Below are 25,042 nucleotides of genomic sequence, written 5' to 3'. Positions count from 1 at the left end.
CAAACCTTCTAGGCATGGAATGAACAAGTTACGACATATTGCAACATCTATCTTTTTCCATTCTTCAAGAACAACCTCTTTTAGAGCCTGGATGCTGGATGGAGAGTGATGCTCAACTTGCCGCTTCAGAATTCCCCACAGGTGTTCGATTGGGTTCAGATCAGGAGACATACTTGGCCATTCAATCACCTTCACCCTGTTCTTTCTCAGAAATGCAACAGTAGCTTTAGATGTGTGTTTTGGATCATTGTCGTGTTGGAAAAGTGCGTGACGACCAAGTGCACGGAGTGATGGCAGCATCTTCTCCTTCAGTATAGAGCAGTACATTGTTGAGTTCATGATACCATCAATGAAATGCAGCTCCCCAGCACCAGCAGCACTCATGCAGCCCCACATAAGGACACTGCCACCACCACGTTTCACTGTAGGCACCATGCATTTCTCGTTGAAATCCTCACCTTTACGACGCCATACAGTTTTGAAACCATTAGTTCCAAAAACAGTGATCTTTGTCTCATCACTCCAGAGTATAGAGTCCCAGTAGTCTTCATCTTTTTCAGCATGGGCCCTAGCAAATTCTAGGCGTGCTTTTTTGTGCATGGGCTTTAGGAGAGGCTTCCTTCATGGACGATACCCATGCATGCCATTCCTCTGCAGTGTGCGCTGTATGGTGTCACGGAAAACAGTCACTCCAGTTTGGCTTTCTATTGCTTTAGCTAACTGCAGTGAACTTCCATGGTGATTTTCTTCAACCCTTCTCATCAGGAGACGCTCCTGTTGAGATGTTAACTTCCGTGGATGGCATGGACGTCTCTGTAAGATGGTTGCGCTTCCATCTTTCTTACATTTTGCTGGACACGTCTTAAATGAATCACTGGACTCACCTGTGGTTGAATGCCTGTTAATTCAAATTTTGTAGTCTTAAGTATGGCTTTTCTCCTAAGACTATAAGTAGGGTGTCCTCATTTCTGCAACATGGGCTTGAATGAGTTTGTTAGGAAAATCATTTTTTGTGTGTGCAAATTAACAAATCTTGTTTGCAATCAATTGCCCACATTTGTGAGAGTATTTTGTAGTATAGCATCTCATAGAAAATGTTGATTCTGAAAGGAAACTAAAGGTTTTCTGACAAATGTAGTGGGGTGTACTCATTTATGCTGAGCACTGTATATGGCATCTTTCAAGAAACACAAGAATACTTTACACATGAGTACAAATAAAAAAAACACAAAAATAAAGGCTAGAGGTTGAAGGTTTGGTTCAAGAGGTGAGTTTTGGGAAGTTTCTTGAAGGACTACAGTGATGGAACATTGGGAAGCTCATTTAGGAGAGACTTGCAGAGGAAGCTCTGTCACCAAAGGTATGAAGTTAAGGTGTGAAGGACAGACAGCAGACCCATGGCTGTGGACTGTATGGGTCCAGCAGGTCAGACGAGTACTGAGGGCGCAGAGCATTGAGAGATTTTTGTGAGAAGTAAGAGGAATGATCTTTTAAGTAATGCGTGACTTGACGAGGAGCCAGTGGATAATTATGAGGGTGTGGGTGATGTGTTTTCACAGCTTAGTGCCTATTCAAAATCTGGTGACTTAGCTCTAGACATACTGGAACCTGTCATGTGCTTTGGTGGAAATCCTCAACATTGCAGTAATCCAACCGGGTGGTGACAAAGACATAATCCATGAAGTAGCCAGCTTTATTTATTTATTTATTTTTACAATTATTATAGATGCTTTAAGGCTGTAAAACCCCTCACTACACACTTTATACACTTTTTTTCAGACAGGTATAAACATTTTCACACTTTTCTCTTTTGTTTAAACACTCTCAAAGTTCAAACCTTTGTAGAAAAATAAGTCCAGTATTATAGAATGAAACCAAAATCCAAACCCTGTTTTCCGGTCCAGAACACGGAGTAGAGCAGCTGCAAGAGGATTCAACATTAATGAATCACTGGTACAGAAGTAGAGGAAGCAAGAAGAATGATCTGAGCAAAGTTTGACTTATCTGACTGTTTTGTTTCGCTTAATGTGCCTCATAATGCGGTGTGCCTTGTGGTTCGAAAAATACAGTAACTTCTACCTTCCTTTAGCATGTCCAGATGTCCAGCAACAATGTGCTGTTTAAAAAAAACCCAAAGAACATGCATGACATGTATGCAACAGGCATACATGTGGCCCTGAATATAATGACCGCTTTGGACACTAATTTGGTTTTTATGAAATTTCTTGCATGAAATAATCGTTTAGTGACTCCTGTGTGTTCTTGCAGGACTACATACTCTGAGGATCAGTGAGGCATCCTCAGAGTGATTTGGTGCTGTGTAAATAAAATTGAAACTGAATTGTAATTGTTGACTGTTTAAATGCTGGAATGATCGACACACACCTCTGAAAAGTGTGTGTTTGTTCTTTCTACAATAACTGTTAAATGTAAGCATAGTTATGACTAAAGGAATTCTTTATCAGTCTGTACTCTTCATGTTAAAGGAAAATCCAGAAAAGCGACAAACATTTTCTGGAGTCAAAGAAAAACTTGTTATTGGGATAATAACCGAAATCTTCTCAGACAAAACGCTGATTTAAACAATTTGTCAAACGCTCTTCAAACAGTTTAAAATGAAAAGAGTAAAAAGAGAAGCGGTGTTTTCAGCTGCTGCTTCATAACAGTGAGAGTTCAGATAAATTAACAAATTCAAGGGAAAGCATCTCCAGCTGATTTTCTAGTTTGCTCTTACATTGGCAGATTTCTTCTGAGCTCCACACCAGGCTTCCAGCTGCAGCACAGACTCAAACTGGGACAGGAAGGCAGAGGTTACATTTACTGGAAGAGCTTCAGAAAAAAGTGACTCCAGTACCTTCACTGTTCAAGGCTAGCAGGTCCAAGGGTCTGTTTACATTCTGCCACAGTGAGATAGCATGACTACAGAAACAAGTGCTGTACTCACGTACTGTGGGTTGTGATTTTAACCAATGTAGGAATGTTATGGCCAAGTACCATCAATACGTGAAATTTCCACTAAGGGACAATAACCTCTCTGTTTATGGTCAGACTATTTACTACTTGGTGTGCTAATACTGTTTAGTACCTCTAGTAGTTTTTATGTGTTGCTTACTTACTGTCCTCCTCTGTTACGGACTCCTGTTGGAAAACGTACTGCTGAAGTCTAAGGAGACTGAAAGGAAATAAACTCGAGCCTTTGAAAATTACCCATCATTTGAATTTTAAAGTCTTAACTTACGGCAAATACTTGATTGCTGAGCTTATCCGAGTCGAATATTAAAATCTGTTAAACCTTCCACCAAACCTCATGGATTTGAAACCTTAATTTAAGAGGTGGTCAGAGGGATTACGATTAACATGTGACAACAGCGCCTAGGAGTCAACCATGAAAGATTACACAGGTTAGAGAATACGCGACTGAGGCAGATTGGCTCCAAGAGTAACATACGTTTAATGGCATTTGTTATAAAAGTTGACTGTGGCAGTGAGGCAGTAAGCCAGACAAAAAAAGGCTCCAACTAGTGATTTTACTCCCTGACCCGTCTATGTGAGGGCTGTGTTTCTCTAGCCAGGGGTAGCCCAAAGTGAGAGGTGGATCAGAAGAGGAGAAAGTGAACAGAGTGAAGGCTTCGCGGTGGTGCTGTTAAGGATACTGTATTGTTCTTCCTTTGTGATTTTTTTTTTTTTTATGTTTTAGTTGTTTTTCTGTGGTTTTTAGGTTTTTTTTGTTTCAGGGTTTTTTTCTAATAGTAAAAATGTAAATTCTAAATTCTATCTAATAGACTCCAGTTCGTGCATGTAAATGGAGAGCCCTCTTCACACACTGAGGTTAATTATGGAGTTCCACAGGGTTCAGTGCAGGGACCAATTCTGTTTACATTATACATGCTTCCCTTAGGCAGCATCATTAGAAGACATAGCATACATTTACACTGCTATGCAGATGACACCCAGCTCTATCTGTCCATGAAGCCAGATAACACACACCAATGAGTTAAACTGCAGGAATGTCTTAAAGACATAAAGACCTGGATGGCCGCTAACTTTCTGCTTCTTAATTCAGATCAAACTGAGGTTATTGTACTCGGCCCTGAAAAGCTTAGAAATATGGTCTCTAAGCAGATTCTTACTCTGGATGGCATTACCTTGGCCTCCAGTAACACTGTGAGGAACCTTGGAGTCATTTTTGACCAGGACGTGTCCTTCAATGCACATATTAAACAAATATGTAAGACTGCTTTCTTCCATCTGAAAAACTAGTTCATGCATTTATTACTTCCAGGCTGGACGACTGTAATTCATTATTATCAGGAAGTCCTAAAAACTCCCTGAAAAGTTCAGTGGACTGGAGCAAACGAGCTCTATGCACTGATTATGAAAGGGTGGAGTCTGCACATTCTAATGTAAAGTTGTAGTTTCTTAATCTTGGCTTCCTTCACAAAAGACTATCAAAAGAAAACAGGAAGTAACAATGAAAGGGAAAGCCTATATGGAGACAGAAACTTTTGGGGGAACACAGGGGAGGCAGGTCAAACTTAAACTCAATGAATTAAATAGGAACTATAACTTACCACAACAGAAAGCAGATCACAGATGGCAGCAAAACTAAGAAAATGTATAAATTAAACTGAGAATATAATCATAAAGGAACCAACCAGGAAATATCTGTTATATTAAGTAATACTCAAAATAACTCGAAACACCAGTGTCATTGTGGCAGTGCTGTGGTCCCTGAACATGAAGGCAGCTCTCTGTTTACCTGGCTGTATCACCCTGGTAACTAATGCTGCACCCATAACTGGGTCCAGAGCAAGTATCTGAGTTTGACTTCAAGTATTTATTTTTGTGCTTGTGGTGATCAGACCATAAGATTAGCTAGCTCTGTTTTCTATTTTCTCTATCACCTATTCTAATGTCTCTGATTAGGGTAGTTGGAGCTTGATCCTGAAGCAGAAAGCCAGAGTTAACACAAAGAAAGCCTGGCTGTGTTGAACTTACTGTATCAGACAGACAGGGTGTGTGTGACCAAATCTCTTCCTCGTTGCACTTTTCCTGTTTGAAATAAATTTGACTGAGTTGCACAACAGTGAACATGCTGGTATCAAGGTTACATCATGTCAGTTTGATCTGATTTCTTTTCACAGAACAGTTTGAACTGTTTATATTTTGCAGCTTCATTGATCCAAACCAGCTTTCTTTCCTTAGGCAGCTTTATCTAGTGTGAACTCATAGTCAGCTTGTAAAGCTTTTCCAGCTGTGTGCTCTGTTAGTGTAAGCCCTGTGTGTCTGAGTGCTCTCATTTGCTCTTTCTCTGTCTGGTTTATTTAATATTCTGGGATTTTTTTTTTCGTGGTTTTGTCTTTTGTATTTCTAACTCCTTGGTTATCCTTTAATACTTTTGTGATTTTCCAGCCCTTAGATTTTGTCTGTGTGCCTCCCTTGTGTTCATTGTCTAGTGTTCCTGGTTTCTATGTTCCAGAGTGTCCCACATTCAGTGTTTTGAGGTTTTCTTCCTCTTTGTCTCGTCAGGTCTAATAAGGTTCAGCTGCGTCTCCTTCCTGTTGTGAATTTCCACCGTTCCTCTCTGTGTATTTATTGTGTGTGCTTCCCATCATTGATCTTCTGTTCATCTGTGTTCTCATGTCTCAGCTTCCTCGTTCCCGACTTACAGGTTTTGCATTGTTTTTTACGTTCCTTTTGGATAGCTTCTCCCAGTTCAGGTTTTGTTAGTGTTTTTCAGTTCCCCTTCGCTTGTTGTGTTGTAGACTTTTCGTACAGCCATAAATAAAGGCTCGCCTTCAGTTAAAACCTTCCCCTGTATCTGTGTCTGCGTTTGGGTCCTCATTCTCTCATCTCCACACGATCTGCCTTCGCAAATCGTGACAGTGTCGTTCCATTGATTGGTTTGTTTTGTTCCTGGTGTCCTTCTCTTTGTTGTGTACGCTTTATAAATAAAGTTTTATTCCTATAATGATGCTTTATGTTGTTATAAAGTGCAGATGTGGACACTGTTGTGTGTTTCAGTGAATCTCTTTAAAGCCGTGCTTTGAGCTGCTTTTCATTTACCACCTTTTGTAGTTTCACTGTTTGCTCAGCAGAGGGCGTTGCTCAGCACAGATCACAGTGTTTGCTGCTGGTTTTTCTCTGATCGTGTGGAACTCCAGCTTTGTACATTCAAGCTGACAGATCGTACATACAGCCTGTGGAAATGCTGGGAGGTTTATTATGAACAGAACTGAAGGTTTCTGTATTTTTCTTTTATTTTTAGAAACACAAAGACACAAACTGCTGCTGCCACGTCCACACAGAACTCATGAAACATTTTCATTCACTGTATTATGAACATGCAGCATGACTGTAGACAATATAGTAGACACACAGACTTGGATAGATACAGCCACACAATTTAAAGGAAGATTTTTTTTAACCTCAATTCAATTTTATTTATATGGCACCAAATCACAACAACAGGGGCTTCAAGGTGCTTTATATTGTAAGGTAGACCCTACAATAACACATGCCGAGAAAAACCCAACAATCACGAGCAAGCACTTTGGTGACAGTGGGAAGGAAAAACTCCCTTTTAACAAGAAGAAACCTCCGACAGAACCAGGCTCAGGGAGGGGCGGGGCCATCTGCTGTGATTGGTTGGGGTGAGAGAAGGAAGACAGGATACAGACATGCTGTGGAAGAATTCACTGTGAACTGAACATCTTTTTGTTTTTAATTGTCACTGATAGATGTCACTCTGAGCTACAATTAGTTATTTTTCCCTCATTTTATGACTTAAAAATTGATTAGTTAAATCAAACAATCAGCAGATAAAAATGTCTAAAATCTTAGTTTATAAAAGTATATTATTTATTTTCTCTATACTGTATAGTAATAAAGAGGCAAACTCATTTTCCATATATTTTTTATTGATGTTTGAGGACACATGGATAGCTAAATGTATAAATAGTATATGATTCCTGCTTTTTACTTTTTTTAATTTATGGTTAACTAACAAGTTTCCTCCTAAAATCACAACTTATGCAGAACAAATTGTTATCAGTCATCAACCTTAAAGTCAAAACTCTAAATAACAATCAATAAAGAGCATATAATATGAACACATCAAATATGTGAAGTCAGAGTCATCTGTAACAATCAGACTAAATTAAAATTCTTCAAATATAAAAGTGAATAATTCCTAAGCAGCTGTTCAGCTGATCAAATACAACACATTGGATAAAATATCAGACACATAATTTTTACATCACTTGGATTCTAATCTCACATCAGCTGGAAGAAAATGCCTGCAAAATTCAACGAAACGTGAACACATTAAAAGCTTTTCAACATTAAATCACAGGAAGAGCAAAAAGAAAGAAACGTTAATACAAACCAGTTATGCTGTGGAAGGCAATTTTTAATTGTCATATTAGAACATCAGCTTAACTGAAGTTGGAAACCTCACTATTATCATAAAAGGTAAAATAAAAAAATAAGCAGACATGAGTCCTGCAGTATTACTGAATTCTGGCTGATTATGGAGGAAGAATGCTGGATAAACAGGCTCAGAGAATTTAGTTCTGAAGGTGTGAATGTGACTCAGTTTGTCAGATGAGACACAATAAAAGGACAGAGTGCCTGCAACCCAGTCCAGAAACACTCCCAGTCTGGGACAGCCAGTAGGAGGAACAGGGTAATATTTGGACTCATTATTATGTTTTGCACAGAAACTTAGAGGGTTTTCACCTGAACCTTGATCTGGATGGTGAGTAAAACACCACAAAATAGTGTTATTTCCAAGCCTGCATGCATCATTGTTTCCTTTCCTCTCAAGTTGTTTGTAGCAAACATCTACATCCACGCAAGCTTGAAGAAAAGCTTTGCATTCCACCTCCCAGTAACAGCGGCCAGTCAGTTCCTCTCTGCACAGAATCTGAGGAACCTCACTGAATCTCTCAGGAAGGTCAGGATATGGCTGTTTCTCTCCTCTTGTCACCTCCTTGTCTCCTTCAGACAGAAGGAGTTCACAGTGTGCTGTGTTTGGATCCAGGCTGAGACCACAGGCATCTGATGGACAAAAAGAGATTCACATTCATGATAATGTGACAGATTTTTTAATTAGTCTGTCCACTGCAGATCTACAGTCTGTTTTTAACAAATTTCAGTAAACCAGGTCTTTAAGACATTCCTGCAGTTTAACTAATTGATGTGTGTTCTCTGCTTTAGGCTACGTGCTTGAGAATTATACCACAGAGTCAAGTACTTCTGGTTTGAGGCCTTAGTTTTCACAGGAGCTACAGTATCCAGAGTTAAACACAGTGAAGAAGTAAAATAGGAAACAAAAAACAAGATGGTCGACCTCTGTTGGAGTAGCGTTCAGATAGCTGCTCTGCTCTGTGTTGGTACAGGGCATTGAAGATGATACAGCACTTCCAGAAAGACATCTACTGTCATGAAATCTACACCCCACTGATGTGTAATCCATTATTTTAAGTTTAAATTTAATTTTATTAGCAAAACAAGAAGAACGATCCTACTACTGTCTGTGTGTCTCCTGGGTTTCATCAGTGGAAAACTTTGGTAAAGACTTAAATGGTAAATGGCCTGTATTTGTATAGCGCTTTACTTAGTCCCTGAGGACCCCAAAGTGCTTTACACATCCAGTCATCCACCCATTCACACACACATTCACACACTGGTGATGGCAGCTACGTTGTAGCCACAGCCGCCCTGGGGCGCACTGACAGAGGCGAGGCTGCTGGACACTGGCGCCACCGGACCCTCTGACCACCACCAGTAGGCAACGGGTGAAGTTAAAGGAGCGGCTTGAGAAAATGAAAACAACAGAGTTCATATATCACAGCCCATGCAGTGGTTTACTGTACATAAGGCAAAAATAGAGTCTGTACAGTGCTAATAAGCTTCAAAGTTATTATATGGTTTGAGCACCTTTATTCTTCAGCACTGTCCAAACTCTTTAGGAAAAGTTGTCCAGGCTTCTTGAAGGACATTCAGAGCTGTTTGTATGTTTCTGCCTTTAGATGATCCCATAGTGCTTCAGTAATGCTGAGGGCTGGGCTCTGTGGAGGCTGATCCATGACTGCACGGCATTCGCAATCATGCCTGCAGAGTTAAAACATGGGGAATTGGGGTTTGTTGGGAGTTTTTGTGGTGTGATGTGCAGCTGAGAGACGAGAGCTGCAGCCAAAATAAATAAAGATGACCCAAAATTATGATCTCTGGACCCACCATGTCTCATTCACACCACAGTCTTCTTGGCAGTCACCCTTCTACTCAGAGCAGTTCTGATGAGGCTCTAGTGAGCAGTAGATCATGTCTTCCTTCTCTCACCCCAACCGGTCGCAGCAGATGGCTCCACCCCTCCCTGAGCCTGGTTCTGTCGGAGGTTTCTTCCTGTTAAAAGGGAGTTTTTCCCACTTTCACCAAAGTGCCTGCTCATAAAGCGTTTGTCTGATTGTTGGGATTTTCTCTGTATTATTTGTATAATCTTTATGTGATATTCTAAGGTCATTACCTTACAATATAAAGAGCCTTAAAGCAACTGTTGTTTTGATTTGGCACAGTGTAAATGAAATAAAATCTAACTTCTTTTAGAAAGGTTTGAGTTACGCCAGTGGACAAGCAGTACGCTCACCTACCAGAAGAACCAAAGAGTAGCAGTTAGCAGTGGCTAGCATAAAATCAGCTAAAGCAACAAGAAATTGCCCTTCTGTCACTGTGAGAAAGCTGAGCTAGGTTAAGTGCTAAGCACTCCCCCGCCATATGTCTGATATAGAGAGCACTCGCAAAACAGTACAGCCTTCCTGACTTCATAACTCCCTACAACACCGGACACAGCTATCGAGCTGGTGGGTAACAGACGTCTCCGAAAAAGTCAGAGCACTTTTGCAAATATGCGATGTCTTGATAAACCGAGCAGATATTTGACATTTGCACAGCTACATTCTCACCTGAAAATATCTAAAAAGTTTATTTTGTGACGCAGAAAGAGTAAAAAGAGTAATATTAAAACTAAGTAGCTGCCACCATTGTTGGAATTGGCTGGACTGTGATATGAATTCTGGGATATGGTAGGCCACGAAGGACACACCCGACCCATCCTTCAAATTCGGGGAAAAGGAGGACGCATTTGTCGGCCGCATTCGGAGGAGTCTACGAATTTGGACAGCCTTTGTTGCGTCGCTGTGACGTAATCAGCCTATGAATTTGGACACCCCCATAACAAGTTCTTTTGCGGAGCAACTTTACAACTTTTCTTCAATGGATATCATCAGACTCTTGCAGATTGAAAGTTGTTTGAACAAGAAGTTGTTTGGATTTACAAAAAATCCAAGACTGCTCCAGTCTGGTTAACCACTACCCCTCTCAAGTATACTTGTTAAACCTGTCCCTGACTCTGATGCAGATTTGAAATTAATCAGAGTTGGTGGACATTTGCATCACAGTGATTATCGAGGTGCACAGTGTTAACTTCCTATCGTGCTGGTTGGTAATCATCCTGTCACTAAACTGCTCATCAAAGAGTTTGACAAAGAATCGCAGTCAAAAAAGTGTTTGAACTAACCAACCCTGAGAAATGATTTCATATACAAAACTCAAAGAAGTCATTATCAGTGAAGCAAAGCAGCAAGAAGTAAAAGCAGACTTAAAGATAAATCTGAACATTAATCAAATGATCAATCAGGAACATTTATTATAAAAACAGTAAATATTTAAAGTTAGAATCAGCTCCAAGATTCAAATGAAACAAAAGCGCTTCGAATGTTTCAATGAATGCTTATTGATTATCAAATGCAACAAGTTGGAATGAAAACATTAGAAAATGATTTTTAGATCCACTTGGACTCTTATCTCACATCAGCTGGAAGAAAATAATACAAAGAAAAATCATCACAAGATTAAAGCTTAAATGATTAAATTGTGAACAAATTAAAGTGTTTTTATTAGGATCAGTGAAGGCATGAATGACAAAAAGAGACAAAAGAAAAGTTTTACACACATCTGAATGTTATAGTTTCTCTTCATGTGTAAGATCATCCGCTCTGCTGCGGTACCTGTCTGTGTTTGTGATTGGTCAGATGTCATGTGAACACGCCCCCTAGCCTGATAAACCCTGGGATCACTTACAGTATTGATAGATACCTTCATGTCAGCACTTTGAGTACTGATATTAGGGGAAGTTAAACCAGATAACAGAAAGATATCCTGGATATGTTGACCTCACTTTGTAGGTCAGGCTTACAGACGCAGTGACATGTAGGAGTTTTTATTTAAGTAGAATCCTGAGTAAACAGGCTCAGAGAATTTGGTTTTGAAGGTGTGAATGTGTCTCAGTTTGTGAGCTGACACTTCATAGTAGGACAAAGTCCCTGCAGGCCAGTCCAGAAACACTCCCAGTCGGGAGCAGCCAGGAGTTGGACTGGTATTTAACTTGGTCTCCTTACTTTGCTGCCCTGCATAGTAAGTTGGTTCTGGGTCCCATTTGAAGCCAACGCACCAGGAGATGTTGTTCCACCCAAAAGCAGATGGATAACCGTCCCCTTTCCACTGTATTCCTCTGTAGCAAACAGCAGCAGCAGCGTGCGCTCCTTTGTTTGTGGCCCACTCTATCTCCCAGTAACGTTATGTAAAGTATCGAATCTCTCAGGATGGTCAGGATACGACTGCTTCTCTCCTCTTGTTGCCTTCTTGTTTCCTTCAGACAGGATGAGGTTGAAGTGCGCTGTGTTTGGATCCAGGGTGAGCTCACAGGCATCTGATGGAGAGAACGAGACCTGATCAAGTTCATAATTGATGATAATGTTCTAGACTCCTTCTTAATCTGTCCACTGCAGATCTACAGTCTGTTTTTAACACATGTCAGATCTCTGTGCTCAAACCTCAGCTTGTCTTTTTAAACTCTGATCAAATGAAGAACAACTATGAAGGGAAGACCTGGGTTCTCTCCTGTTAGTTGTTATGATCTTTGTACAAACTGCAGATTCTGTATTTGACAGTGTGCTGTTATCTTAGACAGAAACACTGGATGTCTGTGTTTAACTGCTGGTAATGACTGTAAGTACCATTAATAATAGATCGTACTCAATGCTCTATTCAACTTTAAATACACAAATATACAAACTGAATTCTTGAAGTTTTAGAGCACCCAGATTCCTCCAGATTTTTATTGACACTCATGTTTTCAAGCACACGTTCTTGCTCTTTGTTTCTAAGGTAGTTCTGCTTTAGCTTGGGCTTGGTCGTTTTTTCTTTGTTTATTTTTCTGCTGCTGGATGAACCTCAGAATAACCAGGTGGAGAACGCCATGGAGGGCATTTCAAATCTTCCAGGATGTCTCTTACTCTGTTTAACTCACCAACCCAGGATCCAGCAAAACAGCTTCAGTCTATCATGCTTCCTCCTACATGTTTCACAGTTGGTGCCACACACTGAGCTATGTACAAAAATCCTGTGTGATGAACCAAAGATTCAGATTTTGATTCATCAGTCCATGACAGCATCTTCCAGTCTTCAGTAGTCCTTTGGTTTCAAGACCCAGGCAGGCCTTTTCTTTCTTTTTCTGATTTGTTAGCAGTCTTGTTATCAGTGGCTTTCTTGCTGCATCTCATCCCATCAAACCTGCAACTCTAAGTCTTCTCTTTACACTTGAAACTGAGACTTACAATGATCACTATTAAACTGTGCTTGAAGCTGTGGTCCTGTGAGCTGCTCTCTCAGAAACGTATCTCCTGATTCTCTTGTGGCTCGTGTTGCGGTTCTGCCAGACCGCTCCTTGCCAAAGTTCTCCAGTTTCTGGCGGCCTTTTTATGGTGTAGGAGACTGTACTCTCTGACATGTTGACAGTTTCTTCACACTTTCTCTGTAGGATGGTCTAAAGCTTTAAAGCTTCTGATGGTTTTCCTCTATTGTTTTGTAAATTTCACTTTTCTTAACATGTTATAGCCGTAGATGTCAACCTCAAAGCACTTTATATTGTCAGGTAGACCCTACAATAATACAGAGCAAAACCCAACAATCATATGACCCCCTATGAGCAAGAACCTTGGTAACAGTGGGAAGGAAAAACTCCCTTTTAACAGGAAGAAACCAGGGTCACAGAGACACAGCCATCTGCAGTGATTGGTTGGTGGTGAAGCGAGGAAGACAGGACAAAAGATATACTGTGGAAGAGAGCCAGGGATTAATAATAACTAATGATTCAGAGAACTGTATAAACACCCAGTGCATCATGGGAATCCCCCAGCAGTCTACGTCTATTGCAGCATAACTAAGGGAGGATCCAGGGTCACCTGGTCCAGCCCTAACTATATGCTTTAGCAAAAAGGAAAGTTTGAAGCCTAATCTTAAAAGTAGAGATAGTGTCTGTCTCCTGAATCCAAACTGGAAGCTGGTTCCACACAAACACAAAGCTGCTCCTGAAGAGTTCCCTCAGGATCCTGTGATGATGATGATGATGGATGGGAATGAAAAACATTGCTTGTGAACACTCACATATTTGGCAGGTGACCTTTGTGTAACAATTTAATATTTTTACATGTTTAAAGCTGGAAATGAATCACTTTTATGTTATTGTACCAACAAAACAGAAGCCTGTCCAAAATAAAACAGAAAACTGAAGCACCTGAATGCAGCATGAGGCCTCTGTGGTGTGTTGCATTCAAGTTCCTCAGGTTGCAGATAATCAGCTCACACGCGCGCGCGCGCGCAGACTGCCGCACAACACGAACTCCGTGTGCAGAGGCTGGGGACGCTCGATTTAAACCCCTGCGTTGCACGAGTGAGCGGGGTTTCCCCCCCCAGAGGACAGTTTATTTCAAGAAAACTTTGATTGAAATTAGATTCGAGAACTGGAGCAGCTTTAAAACTGATCTGATTTTCTCCTGAAGAACAAAGGTGTGGTAAACCTGCAGGACAAAGTTTCTTAGCCTATCGATTACTCGATTTTGCCCTCTGTGAGGATAAAATCATACAGTGAGACAATGAAACTATAAGAGGTTTTTTAAAAAATAAAAAAAACTCTTTGAAAGCCCAAACTGTAAAACTCAAATTACTCTGATGTCCTGATTGGTGGGACAGATTGTCTGTGGGTGGGGCTAGAACCAAACACGAAATCAAGGACCTGAGATGAACTGAAGTTAGTTTGTAGTGTTGTGCGTTGCTGCAAATGTTTACCTGATACCAAAGAAATACCAGGCCAGTATTGCCCATTCCAACAACTTGAGCTCAGTCATCATCATTTTTTTTACTTTCCACAGTTTTCTGTTGTTTTAAATGTGCTACAGGCTAGAAATCAAATCAACGTGACAGTGAACACAAGAAAGGCTCAGGTATTTTCCAGAGTGGATATTTGAAGCTGGACTTAGAGGATAGAAAGTACTGCAATATTAGTCTGACACCAGTCCCCGTGCTGGTATCATTTGGGTCGAGTTGTCCACCTCTAGTCATTTTTATCAGGGAGTCAAAGCTAACGCTGCATGGAGCACAGGACTGCAACATACATTAAGACCTTGTTCTGAGCACATCAGCCCTTAGTAAATACCTCAGGAAGCAGAAACCCTGAAAAAGAAGAGCAGCAAGGAGATGATCGACCATCATGGAAGGGCCCTGCATGGTACGTGCCACCAGCAGGTAGAGGAAGTGGCTGACTTACAGAAATCCTACCAGAGCTGGACTGAAAGGCAATCATGACTAATCTAAGCACAAGATCCATAGAGGCTGGGGTCTACCACACCAGGTGAGACCCCAGGCTGTGTAAAGATGCCCCTGAGACAATCAGCACATAACAGCAAGATGCTAGCAGGCAGGACAGACATGGAACTCCATGATATATGTTTCTGTTTAAACAAACCTTCTGTTGAGGTTTTGTTTTAATCTTAAACTTTTATTTACATTTAACCTTTTTGTATCGTCCATATTGTCTGATTTGGTTCCTAACTTCTTGTTTATTGTAACCTTTGTGTACAGCGCTTTGTGACTGCCTGTATGAAAAGCACTCAATCAATATAACCTTCATTCCACCTTAAACAAACACATAACATGTTCAGTATTACATACATATATCACGTTCTGATCCTTTAAGTGCTGGAAAAGATCATTATTATTATTATTATTATTATTATTATTATTATTGGTGCATTGAGACAGTAGCTCCGCTCGCTCGGCGGAGCCTGGTAGAAATTTAAGCTCTCCTTTGTTCTGGTTGGGGGGGGTCTGCTGTCGGTGCTTGAGCTGCGGGGTTCACGGCGTTTGTAGCGGCTCTGCTTCTCTCTACATCCACACACCGCGCTCCCGGAGGCGGAGGAGGATGGAGGAGCCTTCCTGTAAACCGCCGAGGGGAGCTTCATCCTGCCGTGAGCAGCTCTCACATCCCGGAACATCAACGTGAGCGCGCAGGGTGAGTGCACGGAGATCTTTTTAAAATGTGGTTGTTAGAAGCGTCTTCATGAAAATCCCCGCGTGGATGGATGTGGAGGGTCGGTCCCGCTCGGTTCTGTCTCCGCCTCTGAGCATCTCTCGGTTTCACCGACGCTCGTGCTTCTTTCCTTTCTTAAAAATCAGGATTATTCCAACCTTTCGGGTCACGTGACCCACTTTGTTCTTCAGGTCCGTTTGTACACGCAGAAATCCCTCCACGCGCCTTTGATGCTTTCAGCGGCTGATATTACGCAACCCCCGTGTCATTGTTCTCCTGCTGTCGTAGCGTCAGTGAGCAGGTGAGGACTTCTCAGAAGATTTTTGACATGAAAAATGTTTAATGCACTATCCGCCCCACGTGATCATCAGTGGGTAGTGAAAAACATTAGTGCATTGTGGATGCTCCTAAAAGCCTGTTTAATATTAATGTGAGAAAACGCGCCATAAATGATCTTCCAGCTTTTCCCTTTTTTCAGTCATAGTTTGGAAAAGTGTGTTTTTGCACATTCAGATGTTCAGACTGATTCCAGGCGAATGTTTGTGCAGAAAGTCTGAGTCAGTGTGCAACACTTCAACTGACCTATGGAAGCAAAACAAGTCCAGAGGAAGTTTGGTTTTACAGGATCTGTCGTCTGTGACTTTAAAGTAAAACCGGTGAAGTCGTGACAGAAAAAGATTTCTCAGCTTCTTGGTTGTGTTTATTAATTCTAACTCCATCTGCTGCACAGACGCTGAAGCAGTTCTTCATGGTTCCCTGGGTTTGGGGCCTTTCAGGTACCAGGACTCGTCGTGCTGCATGGCCTCGGTGGCTGCGAGGTTCTGGGGTTCGTCCGTTTGCTGCTCGCAATCCAAACTCTCAGGAACTGGCAGCTTGAAACTGGGAAGAGGCCGCTCTCCTCCGCCCATGTCGTCTGGCCGGAGATGTTCAGGAGTGTCGGGTCTCGGGGGCGGAGCCATGTCTCCGGGACCCGTGGTGGTGGAGGTGGCAGAGCCGGGTACCGGTGAGGGCCGCAGGGAGCTGTTCGAGGCCTGTCGGAGCGGAGACCTGGAGCGGGTCCGGAAACTGGTGACGGCCGAGAACGTGAACAGCAGAGACACGGCGGGCCGGAAATCCACACCGCTGCACTTCGCTGCAGGTGAGACGCTCAGGCTTGATTAACCTGTCAGATAACAGCATGTCTGCCATCTTCTTTTTACAGTGTTATGGTCTTTTCCACATTTCAAAATTTTAAAAAACATAATATTAATAATAATTATCTCATTATATACTGATGACGTCCTCGTGTTTCTGCCAGACGCTAACACGGCTTCACATTCATAAATAGCATGAATGGTTTAAAGCAGCGGTCTCCAACCTTTTTTGCGCCACGGACCGGTTTATGCCCGACAATATTTTCACGGACCGGCCTTTAAGGTGTCGCGGATAAATACAACAAAATAAAACTAGTACCGGTACCGAAAAAAAGAAGATTTATTCATAACACACGTGAAAAGACCCAGGAAAACCGAGTTCACGATAAAAACGATAACAAAATAACGCTGAAAACCGATAAAAACCCTGAAAACTATACATTTCACACCTGAGCCTCAACTCTCGCGGCCCGGTACCAAACGACTCACGGAACGGTACCGGTCCGAGGCCCGGGGGTTGGGGACCGCTGGTTTAAAGCACATGTAATGTTATTGTATGTATAATTGGTTTAAAACAATATAAACAGCTGTTAGCACACAGAGAGCACAAACCCAGGCAGCTCAGTCTCTTTGTGATCTTCATCATTTCTGTATATTCATGTTGTTTTCTTTGTTCTTTTGAAATGTACTTTAAGAAGTTTGTACTGCAATAAAAAGAAGTGCAAGTTTTATGCTGTTGTTATTTTCCTCAGACTTGGGTGGATGGAAGCCGGATCTGTGTGGATGGTTATCATGACCTCTGCAGAGCTGCAGAGTTTCATCAGCGTTCATTTAAAACTTGGAGCGGTTGTGTTTTTCTTTGTCAAACTGACTGCAGTGATGTTTCAGCTCACAAAACTCTCCGTGCGTCTCTTCTCCCCTGTGATGATGATGATGATGATGATGAAGCTGCCTCCTCCCTGTACAGCCCCGTTAGCTCGTTGCCGCCTCGCTCTGAATAATTTATGGTTGTAGAATGAGAGGAGTCACAGAGGTGTTCAAGGGCTCAGGCAGCAGAGGAATAATGAGCCTCGTTCATTCGTGTCGCTCTCTGCGTCTCCAGGCTTTGGCCGTAAAGACGTGGTGGACTTCCTCCTCCAGAACGGCGCCAACGTCCATGCCAGGGATGATGGCGGTCTGATATCGCTCCATAACGCCTGCTCCTTCGGCCACGCCGAGGTATATCCACATGTTCCGTATCCAGAGCTGGAAAGTGGAGACTTTTCCCCTGAAACTTCAGAAACTCTGCAGCCTTGTGTGGTTTTTTTTTTTGTGCGTAGGTTGTGAGTCTGCTGCTTCACCACGGGGCGGACGCCAACGCCAGAGACAACTGGAACTACACCCCGCTCCACGAGGCAGCCATCAAGGGCAAGATCGATGTGTGCATAGGTACAAAAGCACCCAGATGTTCAAACACCTGCAGGACACAGAGTTACTGCACGCACGCACACACACACACACACACACACACACACACACACACACACACACACACACACACACACACACACTGACACACAAAAGGTTTCATTTGAATTCAAACCAAATTTGACTTCAGGCAAACAAAATGTTGCTGAAATGATGTTTTGTGTTAGAGATAATTCGGGAAATATGTTATAATGAATGAATTATCAGCAGCTTTGATACTTTTTATGTGACTCGCTCTGGTAACTGAAGCTAACCTGTGATGCAGTTTGGTTTGTTCGCGTGTGTTGTGAGTTGCTTGTGTTGTTTCTGTGTTTGTCTTCCTCCTTGTCTTGTGTACATGTCAGTTCCTCTTGTGTTCCCGTGTCTGATGTTATGTTTGCTGTGAGTCGTCTTGTCGTGGTGTTTTTGGTTACTTCCTGCTTTGGTTCACCTTCCTTTGCATCATCGTCATCGTTTGCTCCGCCCTCTTTGTTTCCTCCTGCTGTCAGGTGCTCTCACCTGTGTCCCGTTCCCCTCCTGGTTTGTTTGCTGTCCTGACTTTGCTCTCCGTGACGTTTTGTTCTTACTTTTGTATTTCTGTTTGCTCCCTGATCCCTAATAAAGTTTTGCATTTTGTTCATTTCTGTCGTCTTCAGTGTCTGCGTTTGGCTCCTGCCGCTCCTGTCCTGGAAAACTATTTGTGGCCATATACTGTATATAAAAGATGGACATAGCCACAGTAAATAAGCTTTGACTTCTGAGTTTTTGAAACCAAACATATTGAATATAATGAGGCAGATGCACCCTGCACCAGCTTTACTGTACTAGAGGCCGAGACCATGAAGTCACCAGGAAGCTGTCACTGAGCTCAGAGAGCAGCAGGACACACACATCACACAGTTCCTGCAGTGTCAGTAGATCATGTTGCCCAATCAGAGCCTTCTAAAATCTTTAAAAAATTCTAATTTATTAAAATAAAAACTGAGGAGCTCTTTTGTTGTTTATTGCTCTACGTAAGATTTGAGTCACCTGCCTCACTGAAGAGCACCTGAGTCACTGCGTCCTGTTAAACTCACTTTAATTTGTATTCTGGACGCATTAATTAATTAAAGTGTGTGTGTGTAGTGTTGTTGCAGCATGGTGCTGAGCCGACCATCAGGAACACCGACGGTCGGACCGCTCTAGATCTGGCTGATGCATCCGCCAAAGCGGTCCTGACAGGTGAGCTGGACCTCACGGGGACATTTGCAGGTGTTAGAGCTCACCTGTTTGTGACGAAGTTTGGACGAGGCGGTCACGCCCCCGTCTCGATAAATTCGGTTTATTCAGCTGTGACCATGAACGTGTATCAATAATCACACTTCCAGCACATCATGTCCTTTCCTCTGATTTTAGTCCGTCTCACTCTTCTGTAAACACACATGAAACAGTAAATCTGTCTTTTATGGTTTTTATATGGTTTCATGCAGTTATGTGGTTTTGTTTCCTGGTTTTTGTCATATTCCTAAAAATGTTGTTTTTGGTGTTGATAGATTTTTGCTTTTGACACTTTTTAATCTTTGTTTAAAGTTTGGTTATTTGTCTGACATATGATCTCACTGTGTTGGATGATGAAATGAAACATCTCCGTCAGCCCATCACTTAGCCCACAGTGATGCGCTGACTGTAATCCCTGAGGGAGAAACCCTCACACTGCTCCGTTTACTCAGTTTCTGCAGATCTTTGCTACGATTACGATGAGCTGACATCAAACTCACTTTACGATAAATAAGATAAATCAGGCAAAGATTCTCTAGTCGAGACTCAGCACAGAAACAAAGACAATAATCAGAATAGTTTCGTTTGGTATTTATGGCAAATACACTCAGAAAAAGGTAAACATAGCTGCTAAACATTAGCATGTTAGCAAATTGTTAATTTCATTGAGCTTTGTTTTACTTTTTTTTTCGCATTAGCCTTTACTTTGGTTGTGGTTCATATTAAGACTGAAAGAAAAAGAGGTCAAAGGTCAAGTTTAGAGAAACATTTTATCAGCTTCTGATTTTTTTTTTTTCTGTTTTCTTTTGTTTGCAGGTGAATACAGAAAAGATGAGCTTCTGGAAAGTGCCAGGTACAGTACTCTGTAATTCATAAATGTTTAGATGTTACAGCTGAACCGAACAAGTGTCATTTTTAAAATTAAAAATCCCCAAATTTCTCTTTTCTAGCTGCTTAAATGTGAAGTTTTGCTTTTCATCAGGATTTTTGATTCATTTCTCAGAAACATAGGAAGTGAGAGTCTGTCAGCGCTTGCTCTCGTTTCAGTAGATTCTGACATTCATGAGAAAACACATCAGCAGATTTTTCTGTAATAGACGCCTTGAATATAACTCATTAAACTCCAGCTGTGGTTGGTTGAACGTGATGCCGATGTCTCCACAGGAGCGGGAACGAACAGAAGCTGATGGCTCTGCTGACGCCGCTCAACGTCAACTGTCACGCCAGTGATGGACGAAAGGTAACGAGGAGGGTCTGAATTTATATCAGACTGAGCTGAACACTTTTTTCTAAGAAGTGTGTGATGCCTAATCAGTTTAATCACATTTTGGGGCACATGGGAACCACAGGTGCCCCCCATTTAGCTCCGCCCCTGATAACTGGTTAAAGTAAACTGAGAGTTATTGAGTTAAATATAAATAACAGATACATGGTTTAAATATTGTTAACCAGCACAAATAATGCAGAAATGAATGAAATGGTTAAAATAACAGTAAAATATCTAAAAAATAAATGGAGACAGAACCTAAAAATCGTGGATCCAGCTCCTTGTGTTTATTGGATTAGTGGTGGGTCATTGGTGAGTGTGGCTCACATGAATAGACTCATGTAGAGAAACTCTCCGTGCCGGTCATGACTCTGACAGCAGGGTGGAGGCTTGTGTCGGTGTGTCCCTGTGTTGTAACACACCACTGGGTGTTGTTGTTGTTGTTTCAGTCAACGCCGCTACACCTCGCCGCTGGTTACAACCGCGTGAAGACGGTGCAGCTGTTACTGCAGCACGGCGCTGACGTACACGCCAAGGATAAGGGGTAAGTGCTTGTGTTGAGCTTCTTTGCCCTTTCCTTTGTCTGTAAGGCTCAACAGAGGCCTGCAGTCTGTGGATGGTTTTCTTTAACACGCAGTGCTCCACCTCGGCTGTGACGTGTTAAACGCAGCAGCAGTTTTGACCGCTCGCTGTTGTTTGTTTCAGGGACCTGGTTCCTCTTCATAACGCCTGTTCGTACGGCCACTACGAGGTCACCGAGCTGCTGGTGAAGGTATCTGTCACTTTATCAGGCTCGAGCAGAGCGGGCACTGTGCACATGGTGGGGGTGGGGGGTCATACCCATACTAATCCGTCCCGTCTCCGTGTGCAGCACGGCGCCTGCGTGAACGCCATGGACCTGTGGCAGTTCACGCCTCTGCATGAAGCTGCTTCCAAGAACCGCGTTGAGGTAAAACACACACAAAACTCACTACAGCCAATCACAGCGCACCCTGGAGCTCAACACCTGCAGGACACCATTCATCAACAGAATTTTCAGGATGGAAAAACTGAAGATTTGCATTTTAATTAAAATGCAAAGTTTTTTCCTTAATGCAGCTCTTACACTCAGAGCATCCTCGAGGTTGCGGTTTTTTTATTTGGTCACTAGATGGCGCTGCAGTGTGTCGGATATTTGCGCCTTCATTAAACATGTTTTCTCCCTGTTGTTCCCGACGAAATCTCACTGTGATGCCAGTTAAGCTTCTGAAATGACACCGTGTACGCTCTTTCTCCTTAAAACAGCTGCTTCATCCAAATAACCAATAAATATGAAGAAGATTATTGCGGGCCACACACAGACCGCTTTGATCTTAAGTGCTGGTGAAAAACTGCACATTTAATCCCCGAGAAATCTCAATGTAAGAAAAAGAAGTGCTGCTGAGGAGATCTGTCAGCTCCACTCTTTGGACTTAATCTAAAGAAATAAATGTGTAAAAGTCAAAATAGAAACATATATTTCTACTGCAGATTTAATTGTCTATTACTTTATAACTCTGCGTTTACTTTATACTATGGCTCTGTCTTTATCAGCAGGACAAGCTGTGAAATCTGTGAAAATCAAGTTAAAGTCCATAATCTGTGTCGTCTTTTAGCTTTTCCAAAAATGTCCAGTAGGCCAGATTGGAGTCTTTGCCGGGCTGATTCTGGCCCTCGGGCCTTATGTTTGACACAGTAACTCTGAACAGTCACACAGAGCACAGCATCATGGGCACTGGAACTACTTTCTGCTGTAGAAATAGTCCCTCCTCCCCCGTTCTTACTCAGGTGGCCCTCGTGTGTTTGCACAGGTGTGCTCTCTGCTGCTGAGCTACGGCGCCGACCCCACCTTCCTGAACTGTCACAATAAAAGCTCCATCGACCTCGCTCCAACCGCACAGCTGAAGGAGCGGCTCGCCTGTACGTCCTGTTTCCCTGTTTGTAAGAAAATAAGTCAAACAGTCATTAGCAGATTAGCGTGCACATCGAGGATTTTCTGTTTTCTCAGATGAGTTCAGAGGTCACAGCCTGCTGCAGGCGGCGAGGGACGCAGACATGGTTCAAGTGAAGAAGCATCTGAGCGTGGAGACCATCAGCTTCAAACACCCGCACACTCAGGAGACGGCGCTGGTGAGGCGCCGTGTTCAGTCCTGTGCAGTCGCCCCGAGTTACTCACGCAGATTTTAATGGATTGACAATTTTCAGTTTTAAAAACAAGCGTGTGTGTGTGTGTGTGTGCGCTCTCAGCATTGTGCGTCTGCCTCTCCGTACCCAAAGAGGAAGCAAGTATGTGAAGTTCTGCTGAGGAAGGGCGCCAACGTCAACGAGAAGACTAAAGAGTGAGTCCCGAGGTGTCAGAGCGCTTTACTTCCTGTTTCAGTGATGTTTGTGATGTCACACAGTTCCTGATCTTTTTGTGATGTCACTGTTTCCCCTCAGCCTGCAGACCCCGCTCCACGTGGCGTCAGAGAAAGCTCACAACGATGTCATTGAGGTTCTGGTGAAACATGAAGCGAAGGTGAGTGAACGGCAGCTGAAATGTGTGGTTAGTCCCAAGCACGTTCATTAGAAAGTGTCGCTGCAGCATCAGAAACACCTGAGACGAATCCCGCCTGTCGTTTCCGTCCAGGTGAACGCGGTGGATCATCTTGGCCAAACGGCGCTGCATCGAGCCGCTCGCTGCGGCCACCTGCAGACCTGCAGGCTGCTGCTGACCGCCGGCTGCGACCCGCTGCTCACGTCGCTGCAGGGATTGTCACCGTCACAGCTGGGCAACGAGAGCGTGCAGGAGATACTGCAAGGTGACGGAAATCATCACGCCTGCTTTCAATAGTCAGTTTTTTAACTCGAAGAAGGAAAGCAGGTATTAGAAACACTGCTGCACCAAACACATGTGGATGTTTGGAATACAGTCATGTTTTTCCATTTATTTAACCTTTAACTTAATTTAATTTAAGAACTCGTAAATTTGGGAGAAACCGGCTGTGATCAACTGATTTATCAAGACGACAAAATCAGTAGAAGAATGATCAATAATTATTAGACACATGGTGCACCTTTGCTGCGTCCTATTTTTAAAATCCATCCATTCGCTTACGCTTATCCTTTATCAGGGTCGCGGGGGGCACTGGAGCCTATCCCAGCTGTCATAGGGCGAGAGGAGGGGTACACTCTGGACAGGTCGCCAGTCTGTCGCAGGGCCAACACACAGGGACAGACAACCATTCGCACTCACATTCACCCGCACATTCACACTTAGTGGCAATTTGGATTATCCAATTAACCTGTCCCCACAAGCTGCATGTCTTGGACGGTGGGAGGAAGCCGGAGTACCCGGAGGGAACCCACGCAAACACGGGTTAGGGTTAGGACCTTCTTGCTGTGCGGCAACAGTGCTAACCACCGTGCCACCATGCTGCCATTTTTAAAATCCATAAACTGAAATGAAAGGTGGGTGTAGCTTAAGTGCCTTAAACCTGCCTTCATTCTAATTACCAGCAGAGGGCGACGTCTCTTGTTCTAAAACCAAGTCATGAGAAAATGAGCCGCCTGCTCACTTGTTTTGCCACTTTCACGTCACTAGTTTTAAACCTTTGTTGCTCATCTGTGTTTCATTTGTTTGTCTCTGCAGAAGGATTTCTGATCGGGAACTCTGAAGTCGACCGACAGCTGCTAGAAGCGTCCAAATCTGGAGATGTGGACGTCGTCAAGGTTAGCCATGTTAGAGGACCAGTCTGATTTCTAAAGCCAGGAACACATTCACGCCATCAAAATGTTCAGTGACTCCAGTTCACTAGCAAAAGCTAGGAGCTACAGCTGCATGACTCACTGCTGGAACCCCTGCTGGACAGTAGAGGAACTGCAGGTTCTGTTGGTCCAGATGTTGCTTCATTGTTGAACTTAAAGTTACTGAACAAATTAACTCTTTCCCTTTTTCTCTGCTTTCTTTGTCTCTGCACACCATGTTCATCGGCATCTGCAGAGGCTCTGCACAGCACAGAACGTGAACTGCAGGGACGTGGAGGGTCGGCAGTCCACGCCGCTGCATTTTGCTGCCGGCTACAACCGTCTGGCAGTCGTCCAGTTCCTGCTGCAGCACGGAGCCGACGTCCACGCCAAGGATAAAGGGTGAGGAGGAGGACTGCGTGTCTTCAGACTCGAGCAGAAGAAATGTGTCAGACTTCATCTCTGTGTGGTGGAAAAATGTGCGCTGAAGTCATGGTTCTGTCTCTGCTGCAGCGGTTTGGTTCCTCTCCATAACGCCTGTTCCTACGGTCATTATGAAGTCGCAGAGCTGCTCGTTCTTCACGGCGCCGTGGTCAACGTGGCTGACCTCTGGAAGTTCACACCGCTGCACGAAGCTGCCGCCAAAGGCAAATACGATATCTGCAAACTCCTGCTGCAGGTACACACAGACACACACACGTGTTTTAAATGAATAAATACTTTAAGGATAGAAGCAGCAGCATCACACAGCTCACTGAACATCAGAGT

The 25,042-nt window shown here is 43.0% G+C and overlaps 2 protein-coding genes across 4 annotated transcripts in view; one reads left to right on the top strand and one right to left on the bottom strand.

The window, feature by feature from the left end:
* Nucleotides 1–7,275: 7,275 nt before the first annotated feature.
* On the bottom strand, nucleotides 7,276–15,359 carry LOC146380937 (neoverrucotoxin subunit alpha-like). Its single transcript, XM_084938565.1, has 3 exons — nucleotides 15,158–15,359; nucleotides 7,516–8,061; nucleotides 7,276–7,298 (listed from the first exon to the last, which is right to left on the bottom strand). The coding sequence occupies exons 1-3, from the start codon at nucleotides 15,357–15,359 to the stop codon at nucleotides 7,276–7,278; spliced, it is 771 nt and encodes a 256-aa protein (XP_084794691.1).
* LOC146380936 (poly [ADP-ribose] polymerase tankyrase-2-like) overlaps nucleotides 15,195–25,042 on the top strand; it is a 22,477-nt gene continuing 12,629 nt past the window's right edge. The window contains exons 1-19 of one of the 3 annotated variants that reach the window (XM_084936866.1): nucleotides 15,195–15,409; nucleotides 15,619–15,728; nucleotides 16,158–16,565; nucleotides 17,663–17,778; nucleotides 17,880–17,988; nucleotides 19,132–19,227; nucleotides 20,080–20,116; nucleotides 20,428–20,503; nucleotides 20,980–21,074; nucleotides 21,236–21,302; nucleotides 21,402–21,479; nucleotides 22,360–22,468; nucleotides 22,557–22,678; nucleotides 22,796–22,887; nucleotides 22,988–23,066; nucleotides 23,178–23,349; nucleotides 24,180–24,259; nucleotides 24,531–24,676; nucleotides 24,788–24,953. In XM_084936866.1, the coding sequence (XP_084792992.1) occupies nucleotides 16,226–16,565; nucleotides 17,663–17,778; nucleotides 17,880–17,988; nucleotides 19,132–19,227; nucleotides 20,080–20,116; nucleotides 20,428–20,503; nucleotides 20,980–21,074; nucleotides 21,236–21,302; nucleotides 21,402–21,479; nucleotides 22,360–22,468; nucleotides 22,557–22,678; nucleotides 22,796–22,887; nucleotides 22,988–23,066; nucleotides 23,178–23,349; nucleotides 24,180–24,259; nucleotides 24,531–24,676; nucleotides 24,788–24,953 (1,980 nt within the window). In that variant the 5' untranslated portion in view covers nucleotides 15,195–15,409; nucleotides 15,619–15,728; nucleotides 16,158–16,225. The remainder of the gene's footprint in view (nucleotides 15,410–15,618; nucleotides 15,729–16,157; nucleotides 16,566–17,662; nucleotides 17,779–17,879; nucleotides 17,989–19,131; nucleotides 19,228–20,079; nucleotides 20,117–20,427; nucleotides 20,504–20,979; nucleotides 21,075–21,235; nucleotides 21,303–21,401; nucleotides 21,480–22,359; nucleotides 22,469–22,556; nucleotides 22,679–22,795; nucleotides 22,888–22,987; nucleotides 23,067–23,177; nucleotides 23,350–24,179; nucleotides 24,260–24,530; nucleotides 24,677–24,787; nucleotides 24,954–25,042) is intronic. The other 2 variants (XM_084936865.1, XM_084936862.1) reach the window with 2 other exon arrangements.

This window comes from Perissodus microlepis, chromosome 8, assembly GCF_051167445.1.
Source record: "Perissodus microlepis isolate ML-2025 ecotype Zambia chromosome 8, ASM5116744v1, whole genome shotgun sequence".
NCBI classification, from domain to species: domain Eukaryota; kingdom Metazoa; phylum Chordata; class Actinopteri; order Cichliformes; family Cichlidae; genus Perissodus; species Perissodus microlepis.
This window is presented reverse-complemented; position numbering and strand designations above follow the sequence as displayed.